Source organism: Drosophila serrata, unplaced genomic scaffold, assembly GCF_035046125.1.
Source record: "Drosophila serrata isolate PLE 108 unplaced genomic scaffold, ASM3504612v1 contig_382, whole genome shotgun sequence".
Taxonomy (NCBI): domain Eukaryota; kingdom Metazoa; phylum Arthropoda; class Insecta; order Diptera; family Drosophilidae; genus Drosophila; species Drosophila serrata.
This window is the reverse complement of record NW_028257280.1, coordinates 9,795,405-9,820,169: the sequence shown is the minus strand read 5'-3', so window position 1 is coordinate 9,820,169 and position 24,765 is coordinate 9,795,405. Positions and strand designations below refer to the sequence as shown.

The following is a 24,765-nucleotide window of genomic DNA, read 5'->3' as shown; positions in this document are numbered from 1 at the left end:
GTATGTTGTTCGCCGGCAAGTTTTCATTGAGTTTTCCCCTGTCCCTGGCCAAGGATAAGGCTTGCTTTTTTTTATAAATTTTTATGAATTATAAAATTAGCTGATACTTGTTTTTTTGTTATGGGAGTCCCCTAAAGAACAGCTTCATTTTTGATATAAATAAGCTTCTGATTATTGTCAAAGCCCAATTCAATTCTCAAAAATACTTTGTTAACTCCATTTTCAACTCAAAAATTACCTAAACTTTTGAATGTAATTGAATTTAATGATGGATTGCCTTCACATATTTGGAGATTCGCTAACGATGTTGCAGCTGCAGCAAAAGGAAAAACATTTGAACCAAAAATGGCAACAAATCGGAGAGACTTTGGCCTAAACGCGCTTGACGAATGGCAACCTTTTTCTCTTTGCATTGGTAGTGCAGCCTCCATTCCCGCCAACAACTCTGATGCAGTGCAGCCAAGCGACAACAGCAAAAATGCATGGAGTGAGACACTCGGCAGCAGCAACATCAAAATGCACAGCAGCAACATCGACATCAACATCAACATCAACCTCAACATCACAGGAACGGACGTTAAAAAAGTCGAATTAAATCAGTGCTTTTTTGCGACTCTTGCTGCTTTTGTTTGTTGGCTTCAGAGTGTTTTTGCTACCGTTTTCAGTTCATTTTCAAATCGTTTCGTTTGCCTTTGTATGCAGTTTTATTTAATTCATTTTTCACGTTTTTTTTTTGTTCGTTTTTTCCCCTGTTGTCTCTGGGGCTGCAAATGTGCAATTAAAGAAACAGGTTACACGCCCATAAATCTTGAAATGCCGACGACGTTGTCGCCATCGTCTCAGCAGCAGCAGCAGCAGCAGCAACAGCAGCAACAGCAGCAGCAGCAACAGCAGCAGCAGCAGCAACAGCAGCAACTTCAGCAACGTAATGTTGCTTAAAAAAAGCAGAAAAAGGTAAGAAAAAAAATGTATTCGTATTCGTATTCACATGTCTTAATGTTGACAGCATTTTTGTGATTGTCTGACTTATTGCCAGCCGATTGATGACAAATAAATTACGTGCACGGCTCTTTTCTTTCGTTTTTTTTTTTAGCCTTTTTCCGTTTTTGGTATCTCTCCAGTTTTTGCTGCTGCTGCTGCTGGTGGCTGCTGCGTTAATGGCTTTGGTAATTACTTTTAATTGCCATTGTAAAGTTTTTCGCATTGCCACCAAAAATGGCAGCGGCCCTGACCACTTGACTTCGTCTCCAAGTGGCTGCGACAGATTGTTTCGCTTTTCCCCTCTGCATTTTCCTCCATTTTCCAGTGTGCCAACTGGCGCCATGATTTTTGTACTGACTGCTGATCGATAGGTTTGTCTATAAATAGGCTGTAAAACTGCTCCGATTGCCTTGGGATCGATCATTACACTGATTTGTTATGACTAGCAGTTTTATAGTGCGCCAAGTGCTAATCAAACTCAGTTTGGTTTTGAATAAACAATAATTAATTTAAACTAGGTATTTACAGAAAGTAAGGGGCACTATTTGGAGAATTAGTATGTTTTTTAATTGCTTAGATTTCTTTCTTCTTATTTTCTTATTTTTCATTAATGTTTCCAAGCTGAATATGTTCCCTAAATAAGGCATTTTAACTTAGTTCTACTAATTATACATTTAATAAATAAATATTCATTTTAAAATACATTTAAGCTGCCTGATTATTGCTTTTATAACTTAAATCTTTTTGTAATTTCTTGCTTAAACTGCTTATCGATACTCATACATTAAGCGAACAACTCAATTGCCGGATTCCTGCCATGATTATAAGAAATAAATTTTAATTATGCGACTCACGATTTTGTACACAATTTGAATTGGGTTGACAGCAACCGGCGGACACGAAAAAAAAAAACTGAAACCAAGAAAAACTTGAAATTTTTATCTTACTTAGCTGATGGAGGTATGTTCCAGGTAGACTCCCAAAAACGTGAAACCCCAAAAAATACCTATATATATATATATATATATATATATACTTAAATTCCCAAGTATATGGAGATGTATCAGAGGAGCCAAAAAAAAAAAAACAGAGACTTTCAGTCGACATCTTTATAAATCGCTCTCAACGCATAAATCAAATGAAACTTTTGTTTTCGAAATTTTTTGGTGGAAATTCTGCGGGCGTGCAAAGCGATTGAAATCACCATTTGGAGTCATACACTGAGCGAATTGCCATGGTGGGTTTATTATGCAGGGGACTCCTTCGTTAGTGCTTTTGGCCCGCTTAACATTTGAAACAATCATGGCGAAAATCACGAAGTCCTTACTCCACGGGTTACCGCCGACTGCGGCAAAGGAAATGATTGCATTTAAAATTCAAACTCGAGCGGAGGAGAGGAGAAGAGGAGAGGGTGGAGGAGCCCAGGAAAAGGCCAAAGAAACCAAGAAGGCAATGGAACCAAAAAAAAAAAAAAAAAAAACAGCTGAAGTCGGCACAACAACAGCCATGTCGCCATCGTTTTGGCCATCTCCTTCAGCGTTGTTCTCAGGCCCAAAAGACCCCAGTCGGCCATTTAGGCCGCGCCACCAAACGGGGTAGAAGGAGGTACAGAAAAAAAAGTCAACAACTGAATAAAAAACATTTTCGAATACAAATGTTGGCATTGCATAACAAACGTTTTCTAAATGAGGCTAACTAAGCAGCCGGCAGCGGGGCCGAGGCGTGCATATGTTTGAATTGCCGATGACGATGGCTTTTTCCTTGTACGTTCCTCTTAACTGTTTCGTGTTTGGTTTTTGGCCTGGCTCTTTCCCCCATTTGGTGGTCCCCTTTCCCTCGGTTTTTTCCCTTCTTTTTTTTGTTGTTTCTCTCTTATACTTTTTTTTTTGCATAATACTGCCACAAAACTAACGGTTAAATGGTCGGTCTGCCGTCCTGGCCAATGGCAAATATTTGATTTGGTCGAAAGGCTTTTTCAAGCTTTTCTAGCTTTTCATTTGTCGCCGTGTGTCGTCTCTCCCTCGGTTTTTCTATGACTGATTTAATCAGCAAACTTTGACAAGAGTCAGGAAGTCAGCCGTTCGTTGTCCCTCATCCCGGGGTTTTCCTTTCCCTCCCGCCCCATTTTCCACCTCCCCCTCCCATCACCTGAGCCGGGACACATTTTTTGTCGACTCAGGTTTCACAGGGAGTCAGTCGTTGGGGCGGACGAGGCAGAATTAAATTAATTAGAAATCTGATAAGAGTTCCACTCGAATTGCGCCTTAGTTAATTTGCTATATATATTTTTTTTTTTTTGTTGCTCTAAGCCCCAAGTTGTTCCTTCTTGGCCCCTAGATCTTGTTCTGGTTTTATTATGCAATTGGAAGGGTATTATACTTTCAGTTAGAAGCTTGTAACACATTGAAGGAATCATTTACGACCCTATAAATCATATATATTCTTGATCAGCATTAAGAGACAAATCGATCTAGCTATGTCCGGTTAAAATTGAATTTTTTCAAAATTTTTGACATTTTATATCATTAGAATTGTCAAAAAAATTATCCCAAAATTTAATCAAATTTTATTTTTAAAATGAGTATGCAAATTTGTTAAACTTTTAAAAACTAAGATGGGAAAGCTTTCCGAATGGATATCGATGATTTTTTGGCGAAGTTATAAAATTTTTAAACATTGATTTCCTGAACAAATTGTCAAATAAATATAAATAATATCTACCCTAAGAATGGTTTTATAGTTTTAGTCAGAAGCTTGTAACACATTGAAGGAATCATTTCCGTCCCTATAAATCATATATATTCTTGATCAGCATTAAGAGACAAATCGATCTAGCTATGACCGGTTAAAATTTAATTTTCTCAAAATTTTCAAAATTTTATAAATTTACATCATTAAAATTGTCACAAAAAAATTGGAAAAAATTGTACTTTTTTAAAATATTAAATTGAGTATGCAGATTTGTTAAATTAATAAAAACTTACATTAGAAAGCTTTCCGATTTAAAATTAATTAATTTTTGGCAAAGTTATGAGATTTTTAAGCATAGATTTTTCGAAAAAAAATTGCTATATAAAAATATGGATAAATAAAGATTAAAAGAATGCGAATATTTTTAACTTTGCTATGATAAATTTTCTCCACGATCCTAAATTTTTTTATAGAATTCGGTTTCCGAAAATAGTTTCCTTTCTTGTTATTATTTTTACTGTGTTCCTAGCTTAAAAAGGTCTAAAAGTTTAAATTATAAAACGTGAGGTTGGTTGGTTTTTAAACAAATTTAAATTAATTATAAATAGTACAAAGCATACCCACTTTTAATGCTATAGTTTACTAATTATTCAAAATATTTACCACAATTTTATAATGTTTCAGAACAGAACTCCAAGGACTTCCTTTTTCGTTTAAGGACTGCATCTGTCTTTTGACTTCTACCAACTCAACCAAAGAAGGCCTATTTCCCTGAATGCAATTTGCCGCATTTACCTGCCGCTATCTACTTTTTTACTTTTCTTGTAATATATATTTTTGTTGTTCTTTTTTCTCCATGACTGCCAACGGCCGGTGGGCCCATAAAAAACTGCCAAATGCACGGGTCCATCTACCTAAATGGCAAAAGAACGGTACGCCAAAAAAGGTCGCAGGACAGCGTGTGTCCTGGCCGCCGTCCGTTGGCCTGTCTCCCGTCTCGCAGCATCCTATAGTATCCTGCAAATCCTGAATTTTCAGCGGAAAGCCAAATTAGCTGAGCTGCCTCCGCTGGAAGGCGCGAGCGTTTTGTTTACGAGGCCGACACTTAACATTGCACTTTTTATGGCCTCGTAAAAAAATTGCACACATTTTTCCAGCCGATTCAAGGCTAAGGAGAATATGGTATACACTATATAAAGATCCGACCTTGACGGCGTTAAAAAGTTAATGTTCCCAAGACGCTCTTGAAATATATATTTTTTTAATGCTTTTCATATGTTGCTCAGACGGTTAAAAAACGGTTCCCTTACTGCGAAAATAAAGAAACCTAAATCGAAAGACAATGCATAAGTCAAGGATAACTCTAACGATTGTTATTTCGGGATTTTGGGATTCGGTCGAGTTCGAATTCGTGCCGCCTGAGAATTTACAACGATTTCCCGGCGAAATCCACCGAGAAATATCGTGTCCCTTGCCACATTTCTCATCCTCCTGCCCGGGCACGAAAATCTTGTCATGATCTCTTCGAGGACACGGCTCCACACGATCGGATGCCCAGCTGGAGTTGGGGCTGAGGATGGAGCCGGAGCTTCATCTGGAGTTCTCACATGTTTTCTGTTCTTTTTTTTTTTTTGAGTCGGGAAAGGGGGTCAGGCGGGGTCAGTTGAGGCAGTCGTGGTCGTGTCTTTTCTGTTTTCTTTTTTTTTAAGATTTTTTTTTGGGGAGCCAAAACTTTGTCAACAGCTACATTTGGGAGATAAAGAAGTGGTTCCAAGGCATCGAAAAAGACTAAATATAAGACCAAACAATGTAAAGTCAGCAAAGATCAAGAGGAGATGGGAGTGCGAAGGGTTCTTCTGGTCTTTTTAGCTTCTCAGAAATGTTTAAAATGTAATAAAATATATTTTTCCAATATATATAAAATAATTTAAAACTAATAAATACATATTATGAAAAAAAAAACAAAGATATTCTATATAAAGATAAATCTATAACCAAATATATTCAATAGTCAATTTTGATAATACCTTAAGAAAAACTAATTCAGAGTCGTTAAATCGAATTTAGAAATCTACAACAATACATTTCCAATATTACAGTTCTTTACTAATGTAATTATTAATTGGAACTCTTAAAATTCGGAAATTTTCAAAAGTTTTCAGAGATTTATTAAGCAACGAATGGCTACCGCTTTAAATTCGATAAAAGAGATCATAAAAAATTATAGTTTTATAATTTGCTAGACCCAAAAGACCATCGATCGCTCTGAGAATCCATAAATATTTCCCTCCAGAACCAATTAACACTTCTGGCACACCCGTGAATAGTATTTTTATTTATAGTTTTCCGCCACTTCATTAAGGTCTTTTGGAAAAATATCGAACAATAAATTAAGAAGACCGATAAATCAGCGAAATGTGACAGAAATTTGATAAAAACAAAATTTGGTTTAACTGATAAAATAAAATAAAAAAAACAAGCGATAAAAGAAATAAGAGCAAGGGAGAGGGTAAAACCGAGATAAAATAAATAACAAGAACAAGAGAAATACGGCGTTTTAATAAAGACTCATAAATTTCGAGTTGGCGACGACAAAAACGACTTTGGACTTGGAAGATGAGCGCTAAAAATAAATAAAACTATTAATCAGGCACAGCAAGGAGGAGAAGAAGAAGCAGCAGAAGACAGAAAGATGGAAGTGAGTTTGAGTTTTTCCAAGGGGAAAATGAACAGCGTCAGCAATGCGGTCGTAAACAATTTTTAAAACAACTCTTTTTGCCAAGAAACGCGAGTGGCAAGAGGAAGCGAATGGCGCGGTTTTTCAGCTGCTGCCAAGAAGAAATGCCAAAGCGGCAAAAGAAAAGAAAATGCCAAGTGCAACAGGAAAACACTGGGAAACCAGCAGTCGGGAAGAGAAACGAGTGCAAACCATAGAAAGAGAGCGAGTGAGCCAAAAAGGGGGCGGGCGACATTAGGAGGAGAGAGCGAGAGCGAGAGAGCGACTGCCATAAGAAATGCCACTTTGCGAATATTGTGTGCCAACGATAAACACTTCAGAGCGGCCATTAAAATCACAGTGAGAGAGCGCGCGCACACATATACACACACTCACACAGTCGGAGAGAGCGCAGAATGAATGAACGCCGACGAGAGCGCGAGCGAGAGAGCCCGAATGAATAATGGCGGTGCCGCAAGACAAATAACTGAACTGCCCAGCCCCGTTCTCTCTCGCTCGCCTCGTTCGCTCTCGCTCTGGCGCGGCGCGTTTATGTGCTCGCCTGCTTTGACTTATGGGAAATAAATCAGGCTGCTAGCAGCCGTTGAGTAGGTGCTTCGCATGTGTGTGTATGTGTGTGTGGAGGGGAAATTGTCTGCTGCTGGCTCTCTCTCTCGCGCGCGCAGTGCTTAATAAATGTTTTTAAATATTATTCGGCGGCACTTTACAGCTAAATTAGCGGTCGAAATTAAATAAACTGGTTTAGATATTGTTTTTGAACATAAGAAATGTGTAAATTAAATTCACCTCAGTGCGTGTGGAATTTTTTATCAGTGTGCCAATAGCTCATTAATCATTCGCATTGTTTTGAAAACAGCCATAAAAAGTATTAAGCACGTCTCCTTTTGAGCAATTTATGTGCGAATTGTTTTACTTTTCTTGTTCTCGCTTCTCACACGTTTTCAAAGTTTAAACTGCAGCCTTTTAGATACAATAAATAAATTTAATTTTACACACACGCGACGCGTCTGCTGCTTCTTCTTGGTCGTCTTCCTTTTTGGTTTTTGCGCATGTTCCGTAAAAATAATAATATAAACTAAAGAAATTACTCAGCTGCCGAATTTATTGTTGTAAGTAAGGCAAGAACAAGAACCTCCAAAAAGTGCTTTATTTACTTTTGAAACTAATGCCACCATAAACGCGCTTTAATAAACAAATAAAAGCACCAAACAAATCAATAAAATTAAGTATGCGATGCGAAGCGGCTCGAGTGCTCATCGATTTATTTATGTGCGCCGTTTCGCGGTAAAAACGACTCAAGAACCAGGAGCGAATGAGATAAATGGAGAGAGCGGCGGCGGCTGGCAGTAACTTGAGTGCTTTTACGACCGCCATAAAGCACTCTCACTCGCTCCACTCACACTCCATCATTATCGGCTGAGTTTTGGAATTCAAATTCGTATATGGGTCATTCCACTGGGAATAGCTCTATGCATCCCCCAAAGAGAGCGTGAAAGAGGCGGCATACTCAATTATATAATCGGCAATTGAAATTCAGTTTTTGACTGCCAGTTGTTGTTTAAATCACAGTCGACACCTCATCAAAACGAGTGTTTTTCCACCCACGCGTGAGTGCATGCAATGCATTTTAATTCACCATCGAGAGGATGTTGTCTCTGAATTGGATTCGAATCTTGTAGCTTAGTGTTAAAACAGCGATCCCGTAAGCTTGCCTTTTAGCCTCCAAAAAGCTCTGTCGCTCAAACACCTTTTTTTTCTCGGTTGCCTTTTGCCCTTTCTTTGGTGCCGCCAATGTCCGACAGATGGCTCTGCTAGACGACTGAAGAGCCAGGCTTAACCCTTTAAGTGTCTGCCAAATGCACTGAACAAAATTTGTTAAAGAGGATTTACTTTTAGCAAAGATTTGGTGGAAAATTGTTATTAAATTTCATGCAAATCAATTTGAAAGAATTGATTTAAATATTTTTCATGCTAGATCTTGGGTAAATTAACCATATAATAATTTTAAAAAATTTAAAATTAATAAGGTATTATATTAAAAATTACTGATCTAATTTGTAAACTGCATTTAAAACTTTAATTACTTATTTATTCCTTCTTTCTTATTTCCTGTTTAGCTCAATACTTTTTTTCGACCACTAAACATTAATGGGTTAACTCATGTCTCCCCTTATAATTCCCCCTTTTCTCTTCATCCAGAAGTTAAACCCCAAAATTGTATTAGTATATTTGTAAGTGTGTGTCCAACGGCCAAGCCTTCGTTGCTATTTTTGTTTTATTTTTTTATTTGGGTTCCCAACACGCACGGCAGCGTCATCATCAGCGCTTCGAAACCTGGCGGACTGAGAGGGGTCCAAGCGGGTTAAGGGGGAAGTGTGGGGTTAAACATGCGTATGACAACAGCAAAAAGAAAAATATAAACACAAAAATCGCACAAATCCGGCGACGCTGGGAGTTTATTTATGAGTTCGCTGAGGTGGAAACACACGAAGCATTCGCAATGAGTTTATATAGTTTATAAAGATTTAGGAACTGTCACACATCGTTGGCCATAAACTTATCAAAATGTTTATAAACAAATATTTTGTATAGTTAATTGTCATTTTCCAAGAAATGTAAATTTTTTGTTTGGGAATATTAAACAAGACAAAGGAATTTTTGATTTGACATTGTTTGAATTAGATAAAGTATAAATCTTGAGATTTTATTAATAAAATATATCTAAACCTGACTAGTTTTAGGTATATTAATCTATTAGACAAAGTTATAAAACTGAAGGTTAGTTTTTTAAAAAGATACTATAACTTCTAATACAAGATATATTTCCCATTCTGATTTTTGTTTGAAAATTAAATGGTTTTGATTTAACATCTGTAATTATTAAATATTTTGAATTTCTAAATTTATTCAAACGAAAAGACTCTACAAATAAATGTAGTTATTTCAAGGTGTGTTAGGGAATTGGTTAGTTCCCATCGAAGATCTCCTCCTCTCGAAGATATCTCGCTTTTGGAATACTAGAAAATAAATATTTGGCCGCACCTCGATATCTCTTGGGGGTTTCACCTATTTGGCTGTGACACAAAAGACAATAATGGCAATTATGATTAATAAACTATGCTTGATTATAGACCCGCGACTCTTTTTTTGGGAAATGCCAAGAGCCTCAAAGAAGGGTCGTTGGGTATTAACCTGGGGATTTCTGCAAGTGTATTTCGCAGTGGGTGGAACCCACTGTGCGTGTGTGAGTGTGTGTTAGTGTGGTGTGCAGCTGAAGGCACAATGATAAATGTGGCAAAGGAACAACAAAAAAAATAAAGAGAAAAATAGAAATTGGGTGAATAAATAGCCCAGATTCCGTTGAGCAAGCAAAAAAAAAAGAAAGAAAGAAAAAAAGGAACTCGAGGAGAAAGCCGGCGCAAGGCAAGTGGAAACAAACAGAAATTCCGCCGACGGCGAATGCGAAAAAGGACAAATGGCCAAAAGCGCGAGAGCCAGAAAACCGGGAGCAGGCCCAGAACCCCAAAGAGAAGCCATGGAGAGCAATAAAATCAACAAAACTCCGAGCAGAAAGCCATTTATCAATGGCACAAGGAATTCGGTGAAAACGCAGGGGAAAAGCTATGGAAAAGCTGTGGAAATGGAAATGCGAGAGAGAGCACACACACGGCAGAGATGCGTGAGAGTTAAGGGAAATTATAGGAAGTACTTAGAACACTTTAATATAAGTTATTCAAGTTTATATAGTTGATATTATTTCAATGTTTATATATTTTGTTGTAATAATTTGTTGGGCTGAAATTATCATTGTGAAAATAGGAGAACTTCTGCTTAACTTTTCCCAAATAAATATTATTTAGTTCAAATTGTATTTATATATTTTTCAAAATTTTTAAAACTATTTTTGTGTTGAGATTATCAGTAGGAAAATCGAAACACTTCTTCTTAACCTTTTCAAGAAATGTATTTTCAGTGGATCCTTTAAAATATTTATCCTATATATATATCCTATATCTATTGTATTAAGGTAATTTTGTTTTAAGATAAATATTTCATTAAACCGTATAGAAATCTTTTTACGACTTAAAAATGTTTCTTTTAATAAAATTGCACTGTCTATATCTCAAATAAAATCATTCAATATAAAGATGTAGCTATATGTAGATACAATGTACAAGATAGTTTCCATCCCCTAAAAATTATATTAATAAGTAGAGTTATCCCTCCAATAATGATACTTCAAGAACATCCCTTTAAAAATCTTTAAATTCTAAATTTCTAAATAACATTTTAAAGATTCCCCTTAAAGGTTAAAGACCTGCTTACCAAAATCCGCATTCCTACGCATTATCTGCATATTGGTTGACCGATTTTTAAAAACCCCGAAAAAAAAACCAACCCCCGGAAGCGGCACGCAATGCAAATATATAAAAAAAAGAAGATATCTGCCTAAGGCCGGCGAGACATAAATAAATAATTTTTGTTCTATGTCTATGTCGCATTGTTGTGTATCCTTAATGTGTTTGTGGGCCAAGGCGAAACAAGGATAACATGACTGATTATGTAAGCAAAAGAGCAGTAAGACCCCAACAAAAGCGTAGAGCCAAGCACATTTGGGTACATTTACCCGCCCCGAATGCCCTTTTTTTCGGCACTTTGCCGCAGCAGGTTGAAAGGACGAAGGATAAAGGCAGCGGCAGTGGCAGTGGCAGTGGCACCGGCATACACACCCACTTATTGTGCTGTGCGTGTTTTTGAGAAAGTGGCACAATTTTTACTTTACGAACGCCTAATGTAATAAAGCCCGCCCCTGGATCCTGAACCCGAAATGGATGTCCTGCGTTTAGCATTCGCAGCGATAAAGCCAGGAGCCAGTATCCTGGATCCTGGAGCAGGAGCACCAGCATCAGTACAGTACTTCCCTTGCTGGAAGCCATAACAAATCTAACGGGGGCGGTCTTGGCCATGTGTGCCACTAAGGTGGCCCAAAGCGGGGTCAACGGGCATAAATCACACCGAAAATTATACGCATTCATCTGCTGAGCTGGCAAAAGAACAAGAAAAATATCTGCCACATTGCCTCAGGCCCTTTCACAGTTTCCCCCCCCACCATTTAATGGGGGAGTTTCCCAAATGGCGGAAAATATGGGTAACTGTGCGAAATCTAATGGCCACCAAAGAAAATCGATAAAAGCCACTGGCAGGCATTGTTTGTACCTTTTTGAAGAATGTTTTTGTTGTTGGTGTTCACCTGACGGCCGAGTGTTTTAATTGCGTGCGAATCGAGTGGCAGACAAATATTAATTCTATATTAATTCCGTTTGCTAATGCCAGAAATTGTTATTCAAATTTCGATGACTATTAATCATTAATCTGAAAGCAAATGACAATGAATGCTTAATATATTAATATTTAATCAGCAAAAGTGGGAGTCCGTGGAGTGTGGAATGCCCTTTGTTCATTTTTAATTTAATGGTTCCAAAATATGGTTTATAGGACTTCAAAAAACTCCCAGAATTTATAGTTTCATAGTTTTATCTGTAACTAAAACTATTTTATAAGTAATATATATAAAAGATATTTAACAATAACTTTAAAACACTCTTTGTATCTGCTTCCCCCGCTTTGTTAGAGTATCTTGAACTTTTGAAAGCTAATAACCCGTAATTACAGCCACATCAAAGATACAAAGATACAGTCAAAGAAATAACAAAAGCAAAGAATATTGAAATAACCGGTGTATGAAAAGGTATACAGGTATATCTATATATAAATATATATATAAAAAAGTATATTAAGTGCTGTTATTATGGTTAGAATGCGGCATTTTCAAAGGTCGATTGAAGACACAAATAAAAGAAACAAAGGACCATCAAATTTGACCCAAAGAGATTCGAATTTGGTCAGCGAGTGGAGCTTAAAAAGTTTCCTGAGAAATACAGTGACTCATTTAAAATTAAGAAATAAATAAAATATAAAAGTAACCCTTTACATTAGTAATATGTATCTTATAAATACACAAATCTTTATCTTGAATTACGCCCTGTATAAGAAATGTTAAAGTATAAATTAAAAGATACACTCACTATCTCAAGCCAGGGAAGAACTATAGTGATACCTTTTCCCTGCATGTATCTTTGCATCTGCGAGATACATTGTCGACCAGTGGCCAGCGTGGAGGTCGTGTCACAGCCAGTTCAAAGTAAACTGGCCGCCAATTAACTAATTTGCCAAGTCTCTCTCGCAGGGGCAATTAAGAGGACATGGCCAACGGCCAGAGATAGTGTAGGAAGTGCACTCAAGTACATGTAAGCGAGAGTGTGTGTTTTTGGGAGGGGGGAAGGGGGCACTTGCAGATAATTCAACTTGTTGCAGTCGTCGGAATGTCATCCCTACCTGTGTGAGTGAGTAAGTGTTTACCTGCCAAAGTCACAAGTCATAACACTAAACAGGAAATCCTAGATCTATGATGAGGGTTTTGTGTAACGAATTTGTTTTACAACTTAAGATAAGTATGAAAATAATGCTTTAAATATTATATTTAGATGAGTTTTTAAACATTTAAATAATCTTTACAGCATTACCATATAGTTTAAACAATTTCCTCAAAGATAACTTTTAAATACACCTTTTAAATCAGTTTCCTAATGATAAACCCATGCTGTTCAGTGTATTTCCCACTTAACAAAAGTTGAAACAAAGATCAAAATACCGGAAATGCAGGTTGAAACTTTTCAAATATGTCCTTTCGAGTCCAAAACAACAACAATTTCAAAAGTATTTCGCAAAACCTGCCCAATATCATTAGAATTACATATTTCGGAACAAATGGAACAGTTCATCGTGGGTATGAGTAACATTTACCAATTGCTTTGTTTCATGTTTATCCGCAAAGTGGCGCCAAAGTTTATCAACAATTCAACAAATTAAGATACTTTATTGCACATTATTATGTTATTATTTCGAATTGCGTGCCGGTGGGGGAAAAAAGAAAACCGACGCCTTGGCGTCGATCTTGTCGAGACATTTGCTCCATTCATGTTCATGTTTTTCCCTTCTCATCCTCATCCCCATCCCCATTCCCTCCGCTTTATAAATAGACACCGCCCGAAATGATAATGAAGCCAACTCCAAAGTGTGTGCAAACATCTGGCCAACAAAACGATCAAAGAACCAGACATCTAGAGGGGAGATTTACATATCTTGCGATTGTATCTCGAATATTTGCTTAGTTATTGGGAATGAAAATGTATCTTTTATGAAAAATCTACAAAATAATTGATTGAACAAAGGTGAGAGGCTGATTTAAATTGATTTCAAAATGTTTTAAAGATCAGATAGAATTTTCAAGGAGTGTTTATTGGACTTTTTATAACTATATACATTCAATTCTTAGATATTTCTTAGATTTGTAAATGACAATCCCATTGCGGATTTGCTCTCGCATAAATAAATTTCAATTAAAAGCAAATATCCACTTAATTCATAAAACAAAAATATCCTATGACATCTGCGTCTAACTGTTCTAATGGATTATATCCTTAAAAGGCTGACAACAACAATTCCAAGGACCTCATCCGCCAAAACATTATCCAGACAGAGAAACATTATTGTAATCGATTGGATTTTATTCTATTAGCGTCGGCATAATATACATTCTTTTGCCCCTCAAAAAAACAGACACAAATTTTCTCTATATGACAAAAAATGAGCCGGAAAATGGGCCAGGGGTGGGAAAATGGTGGGCGAGTGAGAGTGGAAAACCGCATTCGTAGAAAAAACATTTCGCCGCCATAGACTTTATTAATTTTCTAATGGATTTTACGTTTTCTGCAGTTGAAGATTTCAACATTTCAGATAAATATTTATGCGTTGGAATGGGCTTTTGGGGTTGGAGGGCGGTTACGGATACGGATACGGATACGGCTATGGCCACCGACTTGGAACCGTACTTGTTGTTGTCACTGTCGGCGACAGGACAGGACTCTCCAGGACCCTGTTCCTTTTTTATGGACAGGAATTGATTACGATTGGCAAATGGCACTCTCTCTCTCTGTGTGTTGGTGGAATGAAGTTTTGTTTATGTTTGTCCTGGTAATTTATGCGATTGTATAAATTGCCCATAAACATATATATATATATCCATATATATATAGAAAATCGCAGAGCTTGCACATGTACACATATGTATGTACAATATATAGTGGCTCTTAAATGTGTGTTGTCTGTCGAGTGTTTGGTTAACATAACTAAAAACAGGGAATTAACAGCGATTCCGAGTGCCTAAACGAAGTAAATTAAATGTGTGCTTAATTGTCTGTGCGGGGGAGGTACCACTGTACCAGTTGTTGCACCACAGTGCCACTTCTATATATGTATTTGGCGTGCTTTGGGGCGATTCTTGTCAAGTGCAACCTGCTGAAAAAACTGCTAACAAAATGATACGCTTTGTAAAATTTCGCAGCCAGCCATCACCAATTTTCTCGCTGATTTTCTTTGCGTGCCAAATGATACTTTTCCTAACACTCGATGGGCGGTGGGTGGCTTTTAATTGCACACCGAAAAAACCAAGAGGAAAATGTGTGTGTAAGAGAGTGTATTGGTTGTTACATGCACTGGGAAATATAGCTGATTATTTTAAATATTTTTAGTTGATGTAACCTTTTATCTCTTTTTAATTAATATAAAACATGCTTGAGTCTAAAGCTGATGTCTTGAAAAACTTGTTTAAAATTATGTAAAATGTCAAACAGAAAGATTTATATATTTTTTAAGGGTGGGAAGTATAATACACGACTAAAATTTTTTTAATATGAATTTTCCTGGATTTAAATAAAGTGAATACAATTAAAAGCAACTTGAGAACTGTCTTGTTTTATAGTTTGATGTTAAAATATATTCACTTTTACTTTTTTAAACCCCCGTCATTATTAATGAATAATACAATTCACTGTTTTCATTTTCAAATCAAATTGTTCCCTTGAATTTTTCTCTCACTGCACATCGTATGATCGAGTTGACAAACTGAATAATTGGCAATTATTTTGAGTAAATTTTATGAGCTGATAATTTCCCATATTATATGTACAGAGAGTGTGGCTTAATTTATTTGGCCAAAAACACCTATTTTGGGATGCATGCACATGCTGAACTATGACACATTAAGGATATGTTGATATGTACAGTAGGTTCTAGGGAAATATAGATTGGAAGTAATAGAGTAGAGTAAGGCACACAACACAGAACTTACAGAAAGATTTATTGGAATTTGAAAATTTTCTTTATGCTTTACCTCTCGAACTCTGGCAGGATACGCTTCCTTTTGACTGACACGAAATGAAGACAAACGGGGGGGAGGATGATTGATCAAGGGTGATGATGATGATGATGTCATGATGTTGCAACATCATTCAACAGCAACAACAATCAAAAGCAAAAAATCAACTCAAAAATCAAAGAAGCTCGATTCGGATAGACTCAATGTATTTTGGAGTTGGAGTTTTTGGACTGGTTTTGGGTTCGTTTTTTTTTTCAGTTTTTGTTTGTGTGTTTCTGTGGCTTTCGAAAAATATGTCTGGGGTTTTTTGGGGACAGTTGGCATTCTCAAAATCAAAAAAATAGAGTGTTTTTTTCTAAAGAAAAATGGCTTTGCAACATATATTGAAAATTGAATAAAAAATGGCAAAATTCAAAATAGGATTTCTCACAAAAATTCAAAAACTAAATCATGGGTAAAACTATAATCTAAGGGTATACAAAAAATATAACAAAAACGTTGACTTACCTAGCCAGTCTGGTAGAAGTGAGCCCGCAAGAGATTCTGAGTATCTCTTACCTGGAAAAAACAGAGAGAAAAAGGTATTTAATTATGAAGGTCAATGGCTGCAAAAGGTGCCTCTCAAATGTTAGTAAAAAATACAGCAAAAACCAAAGAAATTAGGAATTTGTTAAGAGAAAATAAAGGTACAGAAATAAAACTAAAAGTTAATTAAAGTTCAACATAATTATAAATATATGTTAAGGTTAGAAAATTATATAAAACATAAAGTAATATTAAGCATATAAGTAGTTAGATTATAATTATAAATAATATATAAATATCATTAAGTAGCATTAATATTAATTTAAGGGCTTGGGAAATAATTTCAAGAAACAAAAATGCACAAAGAAATGTAATTCATATCATTTTGAATTAAATAAAGACATTTAAAAACATAAGACACACAATATAAATATAAAAACATTAGGCACAATATATATTTATAATAGGAGTCAACTTATCCTGCTCCTTGATGCTGAAAACTTCCACATTTTGTTGTAAATATATAAAAAGAACACAAATAAAAAATGTTTAAATTGCCGCGCCTGTGTTTATTTTTTTGGGTAACTATAAAAGCCACATGACTCGCTAAGCGGTGAGGTAAGTTTTTCATAAATTTTGAGCAATTTGAGACTGCTGGAGGTATTTCGTTTATGCGCATGTAAATAACCCCAGGTAAATCATAATTCTAAGCTCGGCCCCGGGATGTTTGTCCTACTCCCACTCCTGCTCCTTGGAGCAGCTCTCTAATGCTAATCTAATAACTTTAGCCGTCTCAAGAATTTATTTGCCTCAACAGCAGCGCACAAAATTATGCACAGAGGGCAGACCCTAATCCTAAGGACCAAGGACCAAGGAGTTCGAGGAGGAGCTCTCCCAGAGGAGGATATTCGCAGCAGCGCGCGTCAGGTGTGCGCATTAAAAAGGAGACTTTCTCCTCCTCCTCCTTCTCCTTTCCGCCATCGCAATCTAGTAAATTCCGTACAAAGTTTTAAATAATCGAAAACGACACGACGCGCTTGGCGAAAAGTTGAAGCATGTAAAATTTGCATAAATAACAACTAAATGCAACTTGGCGCCCAGCAAAATGTTGCCAAATGATGAATTGAGCAGGCAGACAAACAACGAGGGGAGAGTGGGGGTCTTTAAAAATAAGGAAAATTGTAGATTATGGAATATTTTCCTGGAATGGTTTCCTTATGATAAAGGTTTTGTAACAGGAAAAATCTTAGAAGGTTTTTTTAAATTAAATATTAATATAAATTTTTAATAATTATTATACATCCATGAAGAGTTTATATATACTTTTCTTGATTAGAAAAAGTATAATTAAAAGGAGATATATTGTAACTACATTATTATTATGCATTTCAATTAAAGATATAAAGATACTGAATACAAATATGATAAATGAGTTAAAATACAAACAAATTTTAAATTTAAAGTGCAGAGATTATTATTTTCTTTTGCTTTTACATTAATTTAAATAATTCTCTGCAAAATTAATTATTTTCTTGACATAAAACCTCATTTTAAAACATGTTTCCTGTCAAAATGCCACTCTACCTATTTTAGTTTTACTCGCCTTTTGATATTTGCTTTTAAATATACTTTTCATGAACTGCTCTTTGTCATCCCACAGTCACCTCAAACCCCTCAAATCCCCCTTGGCCACACCCCTGCCCACTTTGGCAACTGCAGCCAACTGAATCGACGCTTCTCCGTTGGCGTCAAAAATGGGCGTAACGCAAAAAAATAAAACAAATAAAAAATGAGAAAAAAATATAATAAAAAAGAGAGTGAAAAAAAGGGAGGAATCAGGCCGAGGGAATTTCGTTGCTTGTGTGTGTGTGTGTGTGTCTGGTGAGCTTTTGTATGCAAATAAATCAGCGGCGCCCCATCATATGTCTCTGGATTGGAGGGGGAAAAGGGAAAAAAGAAATGTGGCAGGGGCGACCGACCGGCTGCTGCAGTGCGCAAAAACATATCTCACACTATTTGTCATGCTTTTAGATACTTTTATTTTAAAATAAATTGCAAACTCTTTTGCGACAGTCGCCCGCTCGCCCGCTCTGCAATATTTTATAATGAAAATCCTCGGCATGTGCATGTGCAGTGGAAATGCAGAGACACAATTTTCACATTCGCATTCCACTGAATTTATCGCGTTGCAGTTTTGGGATTTTCGAATTGGAAACGGAATAAATGCGCGGCAGCCAATAAATAAATTAAATTAATGGCCGGCGGACAGACTGCTGACTGCTGACTAATTTTTTGTTGGCACTTTCCCCCAGCCCTTGCAATATATACTATATATACTATATCTCCCCGAAATAAACTCCATTGACGGTTAATAAAATTAGCCAAATTTACGTCTCTTTACCCATTCGGCCATTAACAATGCCCTGGAACCCATTTCCAAATCTCATCCCCCATCGCGAACCCTTTCTTCCGATCGCATCCCTTAGATGGGCAGCGGCACAATCTGTTACTCGCTGTCCTGCGAAGCGTGAGAGAGTAAAGTCCCTTTGCCTGGATTTATTATTTTTACAAGATAAATGCAACATTTTACATTGGAATTTACGGGCGTGCGCCGAAAAAAGCCACAGCAAAGAGCAAAAACAAAGCACTGACAAAAGTCAAAAGTCGGGGGATACAGTGGGTCTTAGATGGGGTTTTACAGTGGGAAAATTAAGTAACTTATTTGAAATTAAGTAAATTTTGTATATTTTAAAATCTACATAATAAGAAACAGATATATAAATATTTATAAAGCAAACACAGCTCTCTTTGCTCATCACAACTCTAAATTACTCTCAAGCCCCAAAAAGTAGGCAATCCTTTTTGTGGTATAAATGCTGCTTAGTATAAGGGGGAACATTTTACTTTACTCTTTACCTTATTAAATTTAATCGATCCAGTTTCAAAGAAAACGATTTTAAAAATCCTTATTAACCCAAAATTTGTATTATTTTCCTACAACCCTAATTAACCCCTTGAATCACAGTATTTTTTAACCACTGTGGACCGAACATAAATTGTACATGGCAAACCGGGGGACAGAAGCTGAAACAAACACAGCAATGGCCAGCGGCCTTTTGGCCATTTTCGATAAAGCACATTTAAACAAATGAAAATCCTTTAAACGAGGATAACACACACATACACACAGAGAGCACGTCCATGCTCGGTTTAACCCCATGACTCCGTAGTCCGCCCACTTTAACCCCCCGGAACCACCCCCTTCTGGGGGGGTCAACCGGGTAAATGCTGCCTCGGATTCACTTGAGTGTGTAATTGTGTATTTATTTGCGTTATTTGACAAAATATCAACAAGCACAATCAATCCTCAACAGTCAGTGGAGGAGTCAGTCCCATGGACCCATGGACCATCCCCCCATTCATCTCGTTGCTTCCCCAACTTCCCTTTGGAAATTGCAAATGCTGCCATATGTCTGCCAGAGAAATCCATTTAAATTAAAGCTGAGTTGAGCTGCATTCGAAAACGCATAAATATCGGTGTGTCCGTAGTTGTGCGAGAGTGTGTCCTCGTTGACCGGGTATACAAGTATGCATATGTATCTGTGTGTGCTGGTGAACTTTCAATTTGAGCTGAATTCAAATTTAGTCCAGGCCATGGCAATAAAATCCACAAAAAAAAAAAAAAAAAAAAACGACCGAAAGAGAGAAAGAAATGTTTGTTGCTGCCTCGGCTGAACTTTGGCTCAATTTTCGCACAAATTTACAGACTCCGCAGAGGCGAAAAAGGCGAGCAGCACAAGGATTTCGCAATTGTATCTTATGCAAATTTACGTAAATTAAACAAAATCTTTGAAAACAGAAAAATAAGTTTCGAATTTATATGCGAAACTTGTGTATCGAACGTAAAGTTATTGGCGCAACTTCAGGGCTCGATCCCGAGTGCCTGGAATGCCCAGGCCTAGGACCCACAGGACCTTTCGGTTATAACCCGGTAGTAGTTGGTGAAATGCCGGGTGCCAAACCAATACAAAGGCACAGTTCACCACTGTCTGTCCCTCTGACACTGTGCACAGTGAGAAAAAAGGGGTAAATGAAAGATATTGTTTAAATTTATATTCTTGGAATGTAGAGCAACAAAATATGTCATAGAAAATATCTTTACACCGCAAGGATATTGGAAAATCTTTTTGAATATGATAATAAGGAAGTAGAATTATTAAGCATAATTTTATGAAATAAATTGGGTACATTAGTTTTTAATTAAAATGTGTCTAAATATTTCGGAATGAATATAATTTTCCTTAGAAAATATATCCCTATTTTGGTAGAATTTGTCCTACCCCTAAAGACTTTTTTCCAGTGCCTCTCTGTCTGTGTTGTCGAGTGTATTTTGCAAATATCTGTGTGTGTACAATGCGACAAAGACTTATGGTTTCAGTGCCGGAATTAGAAGCTTTCCCTGCCTGCATTTCCACTGAACAGTGCACTTGTTGTTGCTGCTGCTGCCTGCTGCCATCGGTGGAACATTTGTCGTCCTTGTTGCTGCTGCTGTTGCCCGTTGCGAAATATATTGCAAATAATTCTCAATATATCGTAAAATGTCTGCTGCTAGTACAGTAAATATGCAAAGCTCGTTTAGCGCAAATAGTAGGAACGGGGAAGGGGGATGGAGATGATGGTTGTAAGGGGTTTGTTAAAGGGGGTTTTTTTTTAAGGGGGCGGGACTTTACAGAGCAGCGGCGAGTTTTGGCCACTGATTTAGGGTATTGGCAACTTTTGCTTCCAGCCAAAGAGAAGGATTTAAAATAAAGCCCTAACAAGTGCATAAGAGAAACATTAATCATTGGTTGAGCAAAAGGGTATTACTTAAGAAATCAAGGTTTACAGTAATAAATATTATTTATTTGTAAAAAAAAATATTTTAAAAAAGAAATTAAACTAATTTCAGGAAGGTGAAGTTTATGTAGTCTTTCTGTTTTTAAAAAACTCATACTCAGCCAAAAATGCATTAATTTCAATTCGGAAAGCTTTCTTATATTAGTTATTATTAGTTTAATAAATTTGCATACCTTATTTTACATTTTAAAAACTTTACAATTTTTGCCAATATTTGAACAATTGAAATTTTGAAAATTTTGAAAATTTTGAAAAATGTATTTTTCTTTCAAACATAACTAGATTGATTCCCCTGTTGATGCTGATCAAGAATATATATGATTTATAGGGTCGAAAATGATTCCTTCTCTTTGTTATAAGCTTCAGATAAAAATTATAATACCCTGCAAAAGCTTTAGATAAAAATTATAATACCCTGCAAAAGTATGAAAATGTAATTCTAATTTTTATTAGGAGTTGCCCCATCCTTCCCCCATAATTAAAACCCCCTTTCAAAAAAGGGGGGATAAACATATGGCATGCGACTGCGAGTACATTGACGATGGTTCGCACACTTTGACAGTTAATTTTGCAATTGTATTTCAATAACAATAAATTTGCACGTACGACATAAAATACGATGGTGTGTGTGTGTGCGTGTATGCCTGTTGATAAAGCCTAAACCAAGCGCATTTGGTGCAGCGGCTAATATGGAATCTAATTAAATTTTAGCTGCATTACGCACACCAATATACGGAGAGTACATGCAAAATGGCACAACAACAACAGCAAATAGAAACAACGATTGCAATTGCAATTGCACTCTCGTTGCATACACATTGATCAATTAACAGACAATATTTTCATTTCGCCAATGGGTTAATTTATAAGCAACTTCACGTCGTAAAACCATTTTCCCATTTTCTAAGGGACTGAAGGCAAAGGGCTGTCGCATTAGCTTTTTTGTAGCTATATTTTAGATAATTAATTTATTAATTTAATTAAGATATATTTTATAATATGATATAGTAAGAAAAGACTATAAAATGTATGTGTGTTTATAGAGAAACGTAAATGAAAATTGATGAAACTATTATTTTAATAGAGTTCATTTATAATTTAAATATAAATTAAATTAATAAAATAATATTTAAATCATTAATATATTTATTTTTAAAAAATCTCAATCAATAGCAACAATTGCATAGTTTTCTATATACATAGAAATAATATTAAAGAACAATTGATGTGTATTTCTTATCAAAAAATGACTTGAAATTGGACTTTCAATTGTTAGATATTTTCGTAGTTGTATTTTTATATTTTGAATAAATCTGAATTATAGTTTGACCATGTTTACTGACCCGAACTGCTACGAAGGAATGAATATTGCCACCTCTATCGATACCCGTTGTCGATACTGAACCATATTGTTAATGGCGCAAAATCCGGGAAGCAAATAAAGTGAAGCAGAGCAGCGCAGCGCAGAGCACGCGACCCTGCCGCATGGCCGACACAGTCGACAGGTGCTGCAATGGCCGCCTGTTGTCTGGCCTGGACTCACCCTCTCTTTCCCTCTCTCTCACACATACACACTCTTACTCACTCCGCTCTCTCCCTTTCTCTCTTGCTGGCAGGGGGTTGCTCTGCATCCCTTCGCTTCCTTTAGCACCCTGGCAACTGTGTTTTCCTTGTGTCCTGTGTCATGTGTGTGAGTGTTTGTGTGATGGCATTCCATGGCAGTCGAGGAATGCCAAAAGTGCATTTCCCCTCTCTTTCTCTTTCTCTTTACCATTCTCCTGCTCTCTCTCTTCTGTCCCTTGTCTAGCCATCTCTGTCGTCGCTTAGCTTTAGCCTGCAATTGTTTTGGAAAGAAGTCCCCCCCCCTCGAACCGTGTGCTAAATGTCAAGTTCAAATGGCAAAGTTCCTCAAATGATGCTGGGAACTGAGCTGAACTGGAAGTTGCAGATGGAAGTGCAGTCGAAATTGTTGTCCCACCTCGGCAGTGTCCTGGGCACTTTATGATCTGTGAATTTGTTGCCAATTTGCAATTGTTGTCCTTAACCGTTTAGTTAATTTGGCTTGAAAGTTTTACCGAGCTACTGTATGTGGGTAATTTTTATGGGACTGTTGGCTTAATAGACAAGTGGTTGAGGGAAATTAGGAATTTGTGAAAGGTATTTAATAAAGTATACTTATACTTTAATAATTTTAACTTATTTATTTTAAAATATTTAAAATACACCATAAGCTATACTTTGTTATCCAACCAAAAACCATAGCCTACTTTTTGGGCTGCAATTTTTGGCAGCTCAAAACTTTAAATCTTTGCTGTGCCTTAAATATTTGAGCAATAATTATGAAATTTAGTTTAGAAGTAGAATATATTTATCAGATTATACTCCTAAAGTCACCCTTAACTATCTCTTAAACTATAACTCTCACAGTGTTTTTTGCACTTTACAAATATGCAACAAAACTGACCTTTGGTGACCCCTTGGGGACACTTTGCGAATTCTCATTATAACAGTTTCTAGAGCTTCTAAAGCTATGCCTTTTTTCCTCTCACACACACACAAAATGAGTGTGTGTGTGCTTGTGCCTTGCATAAAAGAGGTGGCAATGTGCCCGAGTCTCTCTCTGTGTGTGTGTTTCTTCTACTTGGGCGCGTGTGTTAAGCTTCACTTGAATGTGATTTATGTGATCCGCTGCAAATTTATGGCCTCAAGTTTGGTTGCCTCTGTGAGAGTGTGTGCCAGAGTGTGTGCGAGTGTGTTTGCAAAACTCTTTCTGGGCAGAATTACCGCGTGGAGTGTCCCTTTGTGCCCCCCTCTCTTTAGTGTTGTGGCTGCAATTGTTGCCGTTGTCAACGTTGCTACCCCTTTTTCCCTTACCCAATTTCCTCTCTAACACCCCTTCAAGTGACACAAAACAAACAAAATAAAGGCAACTGTAGATACTATTTTCCTATTTTCTATATATATTAAGGCCCAGAACTTCCCACAGCAAAAGCAGACTGATTGAATTGTCAACTTTGTTTACATTTAAAGAGGTATGGTAAGAAAAGAATTATAACACACATAGAGAAATTTAATTTATGCAAATAAGGTTTTAAAATCATTTTCAAACTGAAGAAACTATAAAGAGTATATAAAAATGTATCCTAAAATATTTCTTACTTATATTATTATTCAGTTTTTTATGTAATATATTTATAAATTATTTATTACGATTCTTAAACCCCTTTTAAATATTATTTCTCTCAACGTTGAGATCCTCATTTCTTGTTGGTCACTTGGCTGTTCGAATGTGCTGCGAATACTTAATTTCCATACTCGCTTTTTTCGCATAATTCCCCATATATAATGTATATATAGTACTCTCTCTCCACCCTCCCCAGTCAATGTCAGGTCCCCCGAGTTCCCGCCAAATTATGAAATAGCTGAGCGTCCGCGGCGTTTGCAACTCTAAGTGACATTTGTGTGACAGACATGTGCGGCGTGCATCCGTGAAATCACACGTGCTGAAAAGGCTATCTCTGGAATACCTGCCCAAGATCCCAACTAATAAGCTCGCTCTGGATCCGTCGGAACGGTGCGGGGTCAAGTGATTTGTTTATGACTCAACCGGCGATGCTGCGAGCCAATTTGTTGTGACATGTGTACAACAACAACTCAT

At 36.6% G+C, this 24,765-nt stretch overlaps 1 protein-coding gene across 4 annotated transcripts in view; it reads right to left on the bottom strand.

The window, feature by feature from the left end:
* The window catches only part of Ubx (Ultrabithorax), an 89,344-nt gene that overhangs the window by 45,209 nt on the left and 19,370 nt on the right, over window positions 1–24,765 (bottom strand). For 3 of the 4 annotated variants that reach the window (XM_020958658.2, XM_020958666.2, XM_020958676.2), the window contains one exon: window positions 16,194–16,244. The exons of the other annotated variant lie outside the window; for it this stretch is intronic. In XM_020958658.2, the coding sequence (XP_020814317.1) occupies window positions 16,194–16,244 (51 nt within the window). The remainder of the gene's footprint in view (window positions 1–16,193; window positions 16,245–24,765) is intronic. 4 annotated transcript variants of the gene reach the window in all.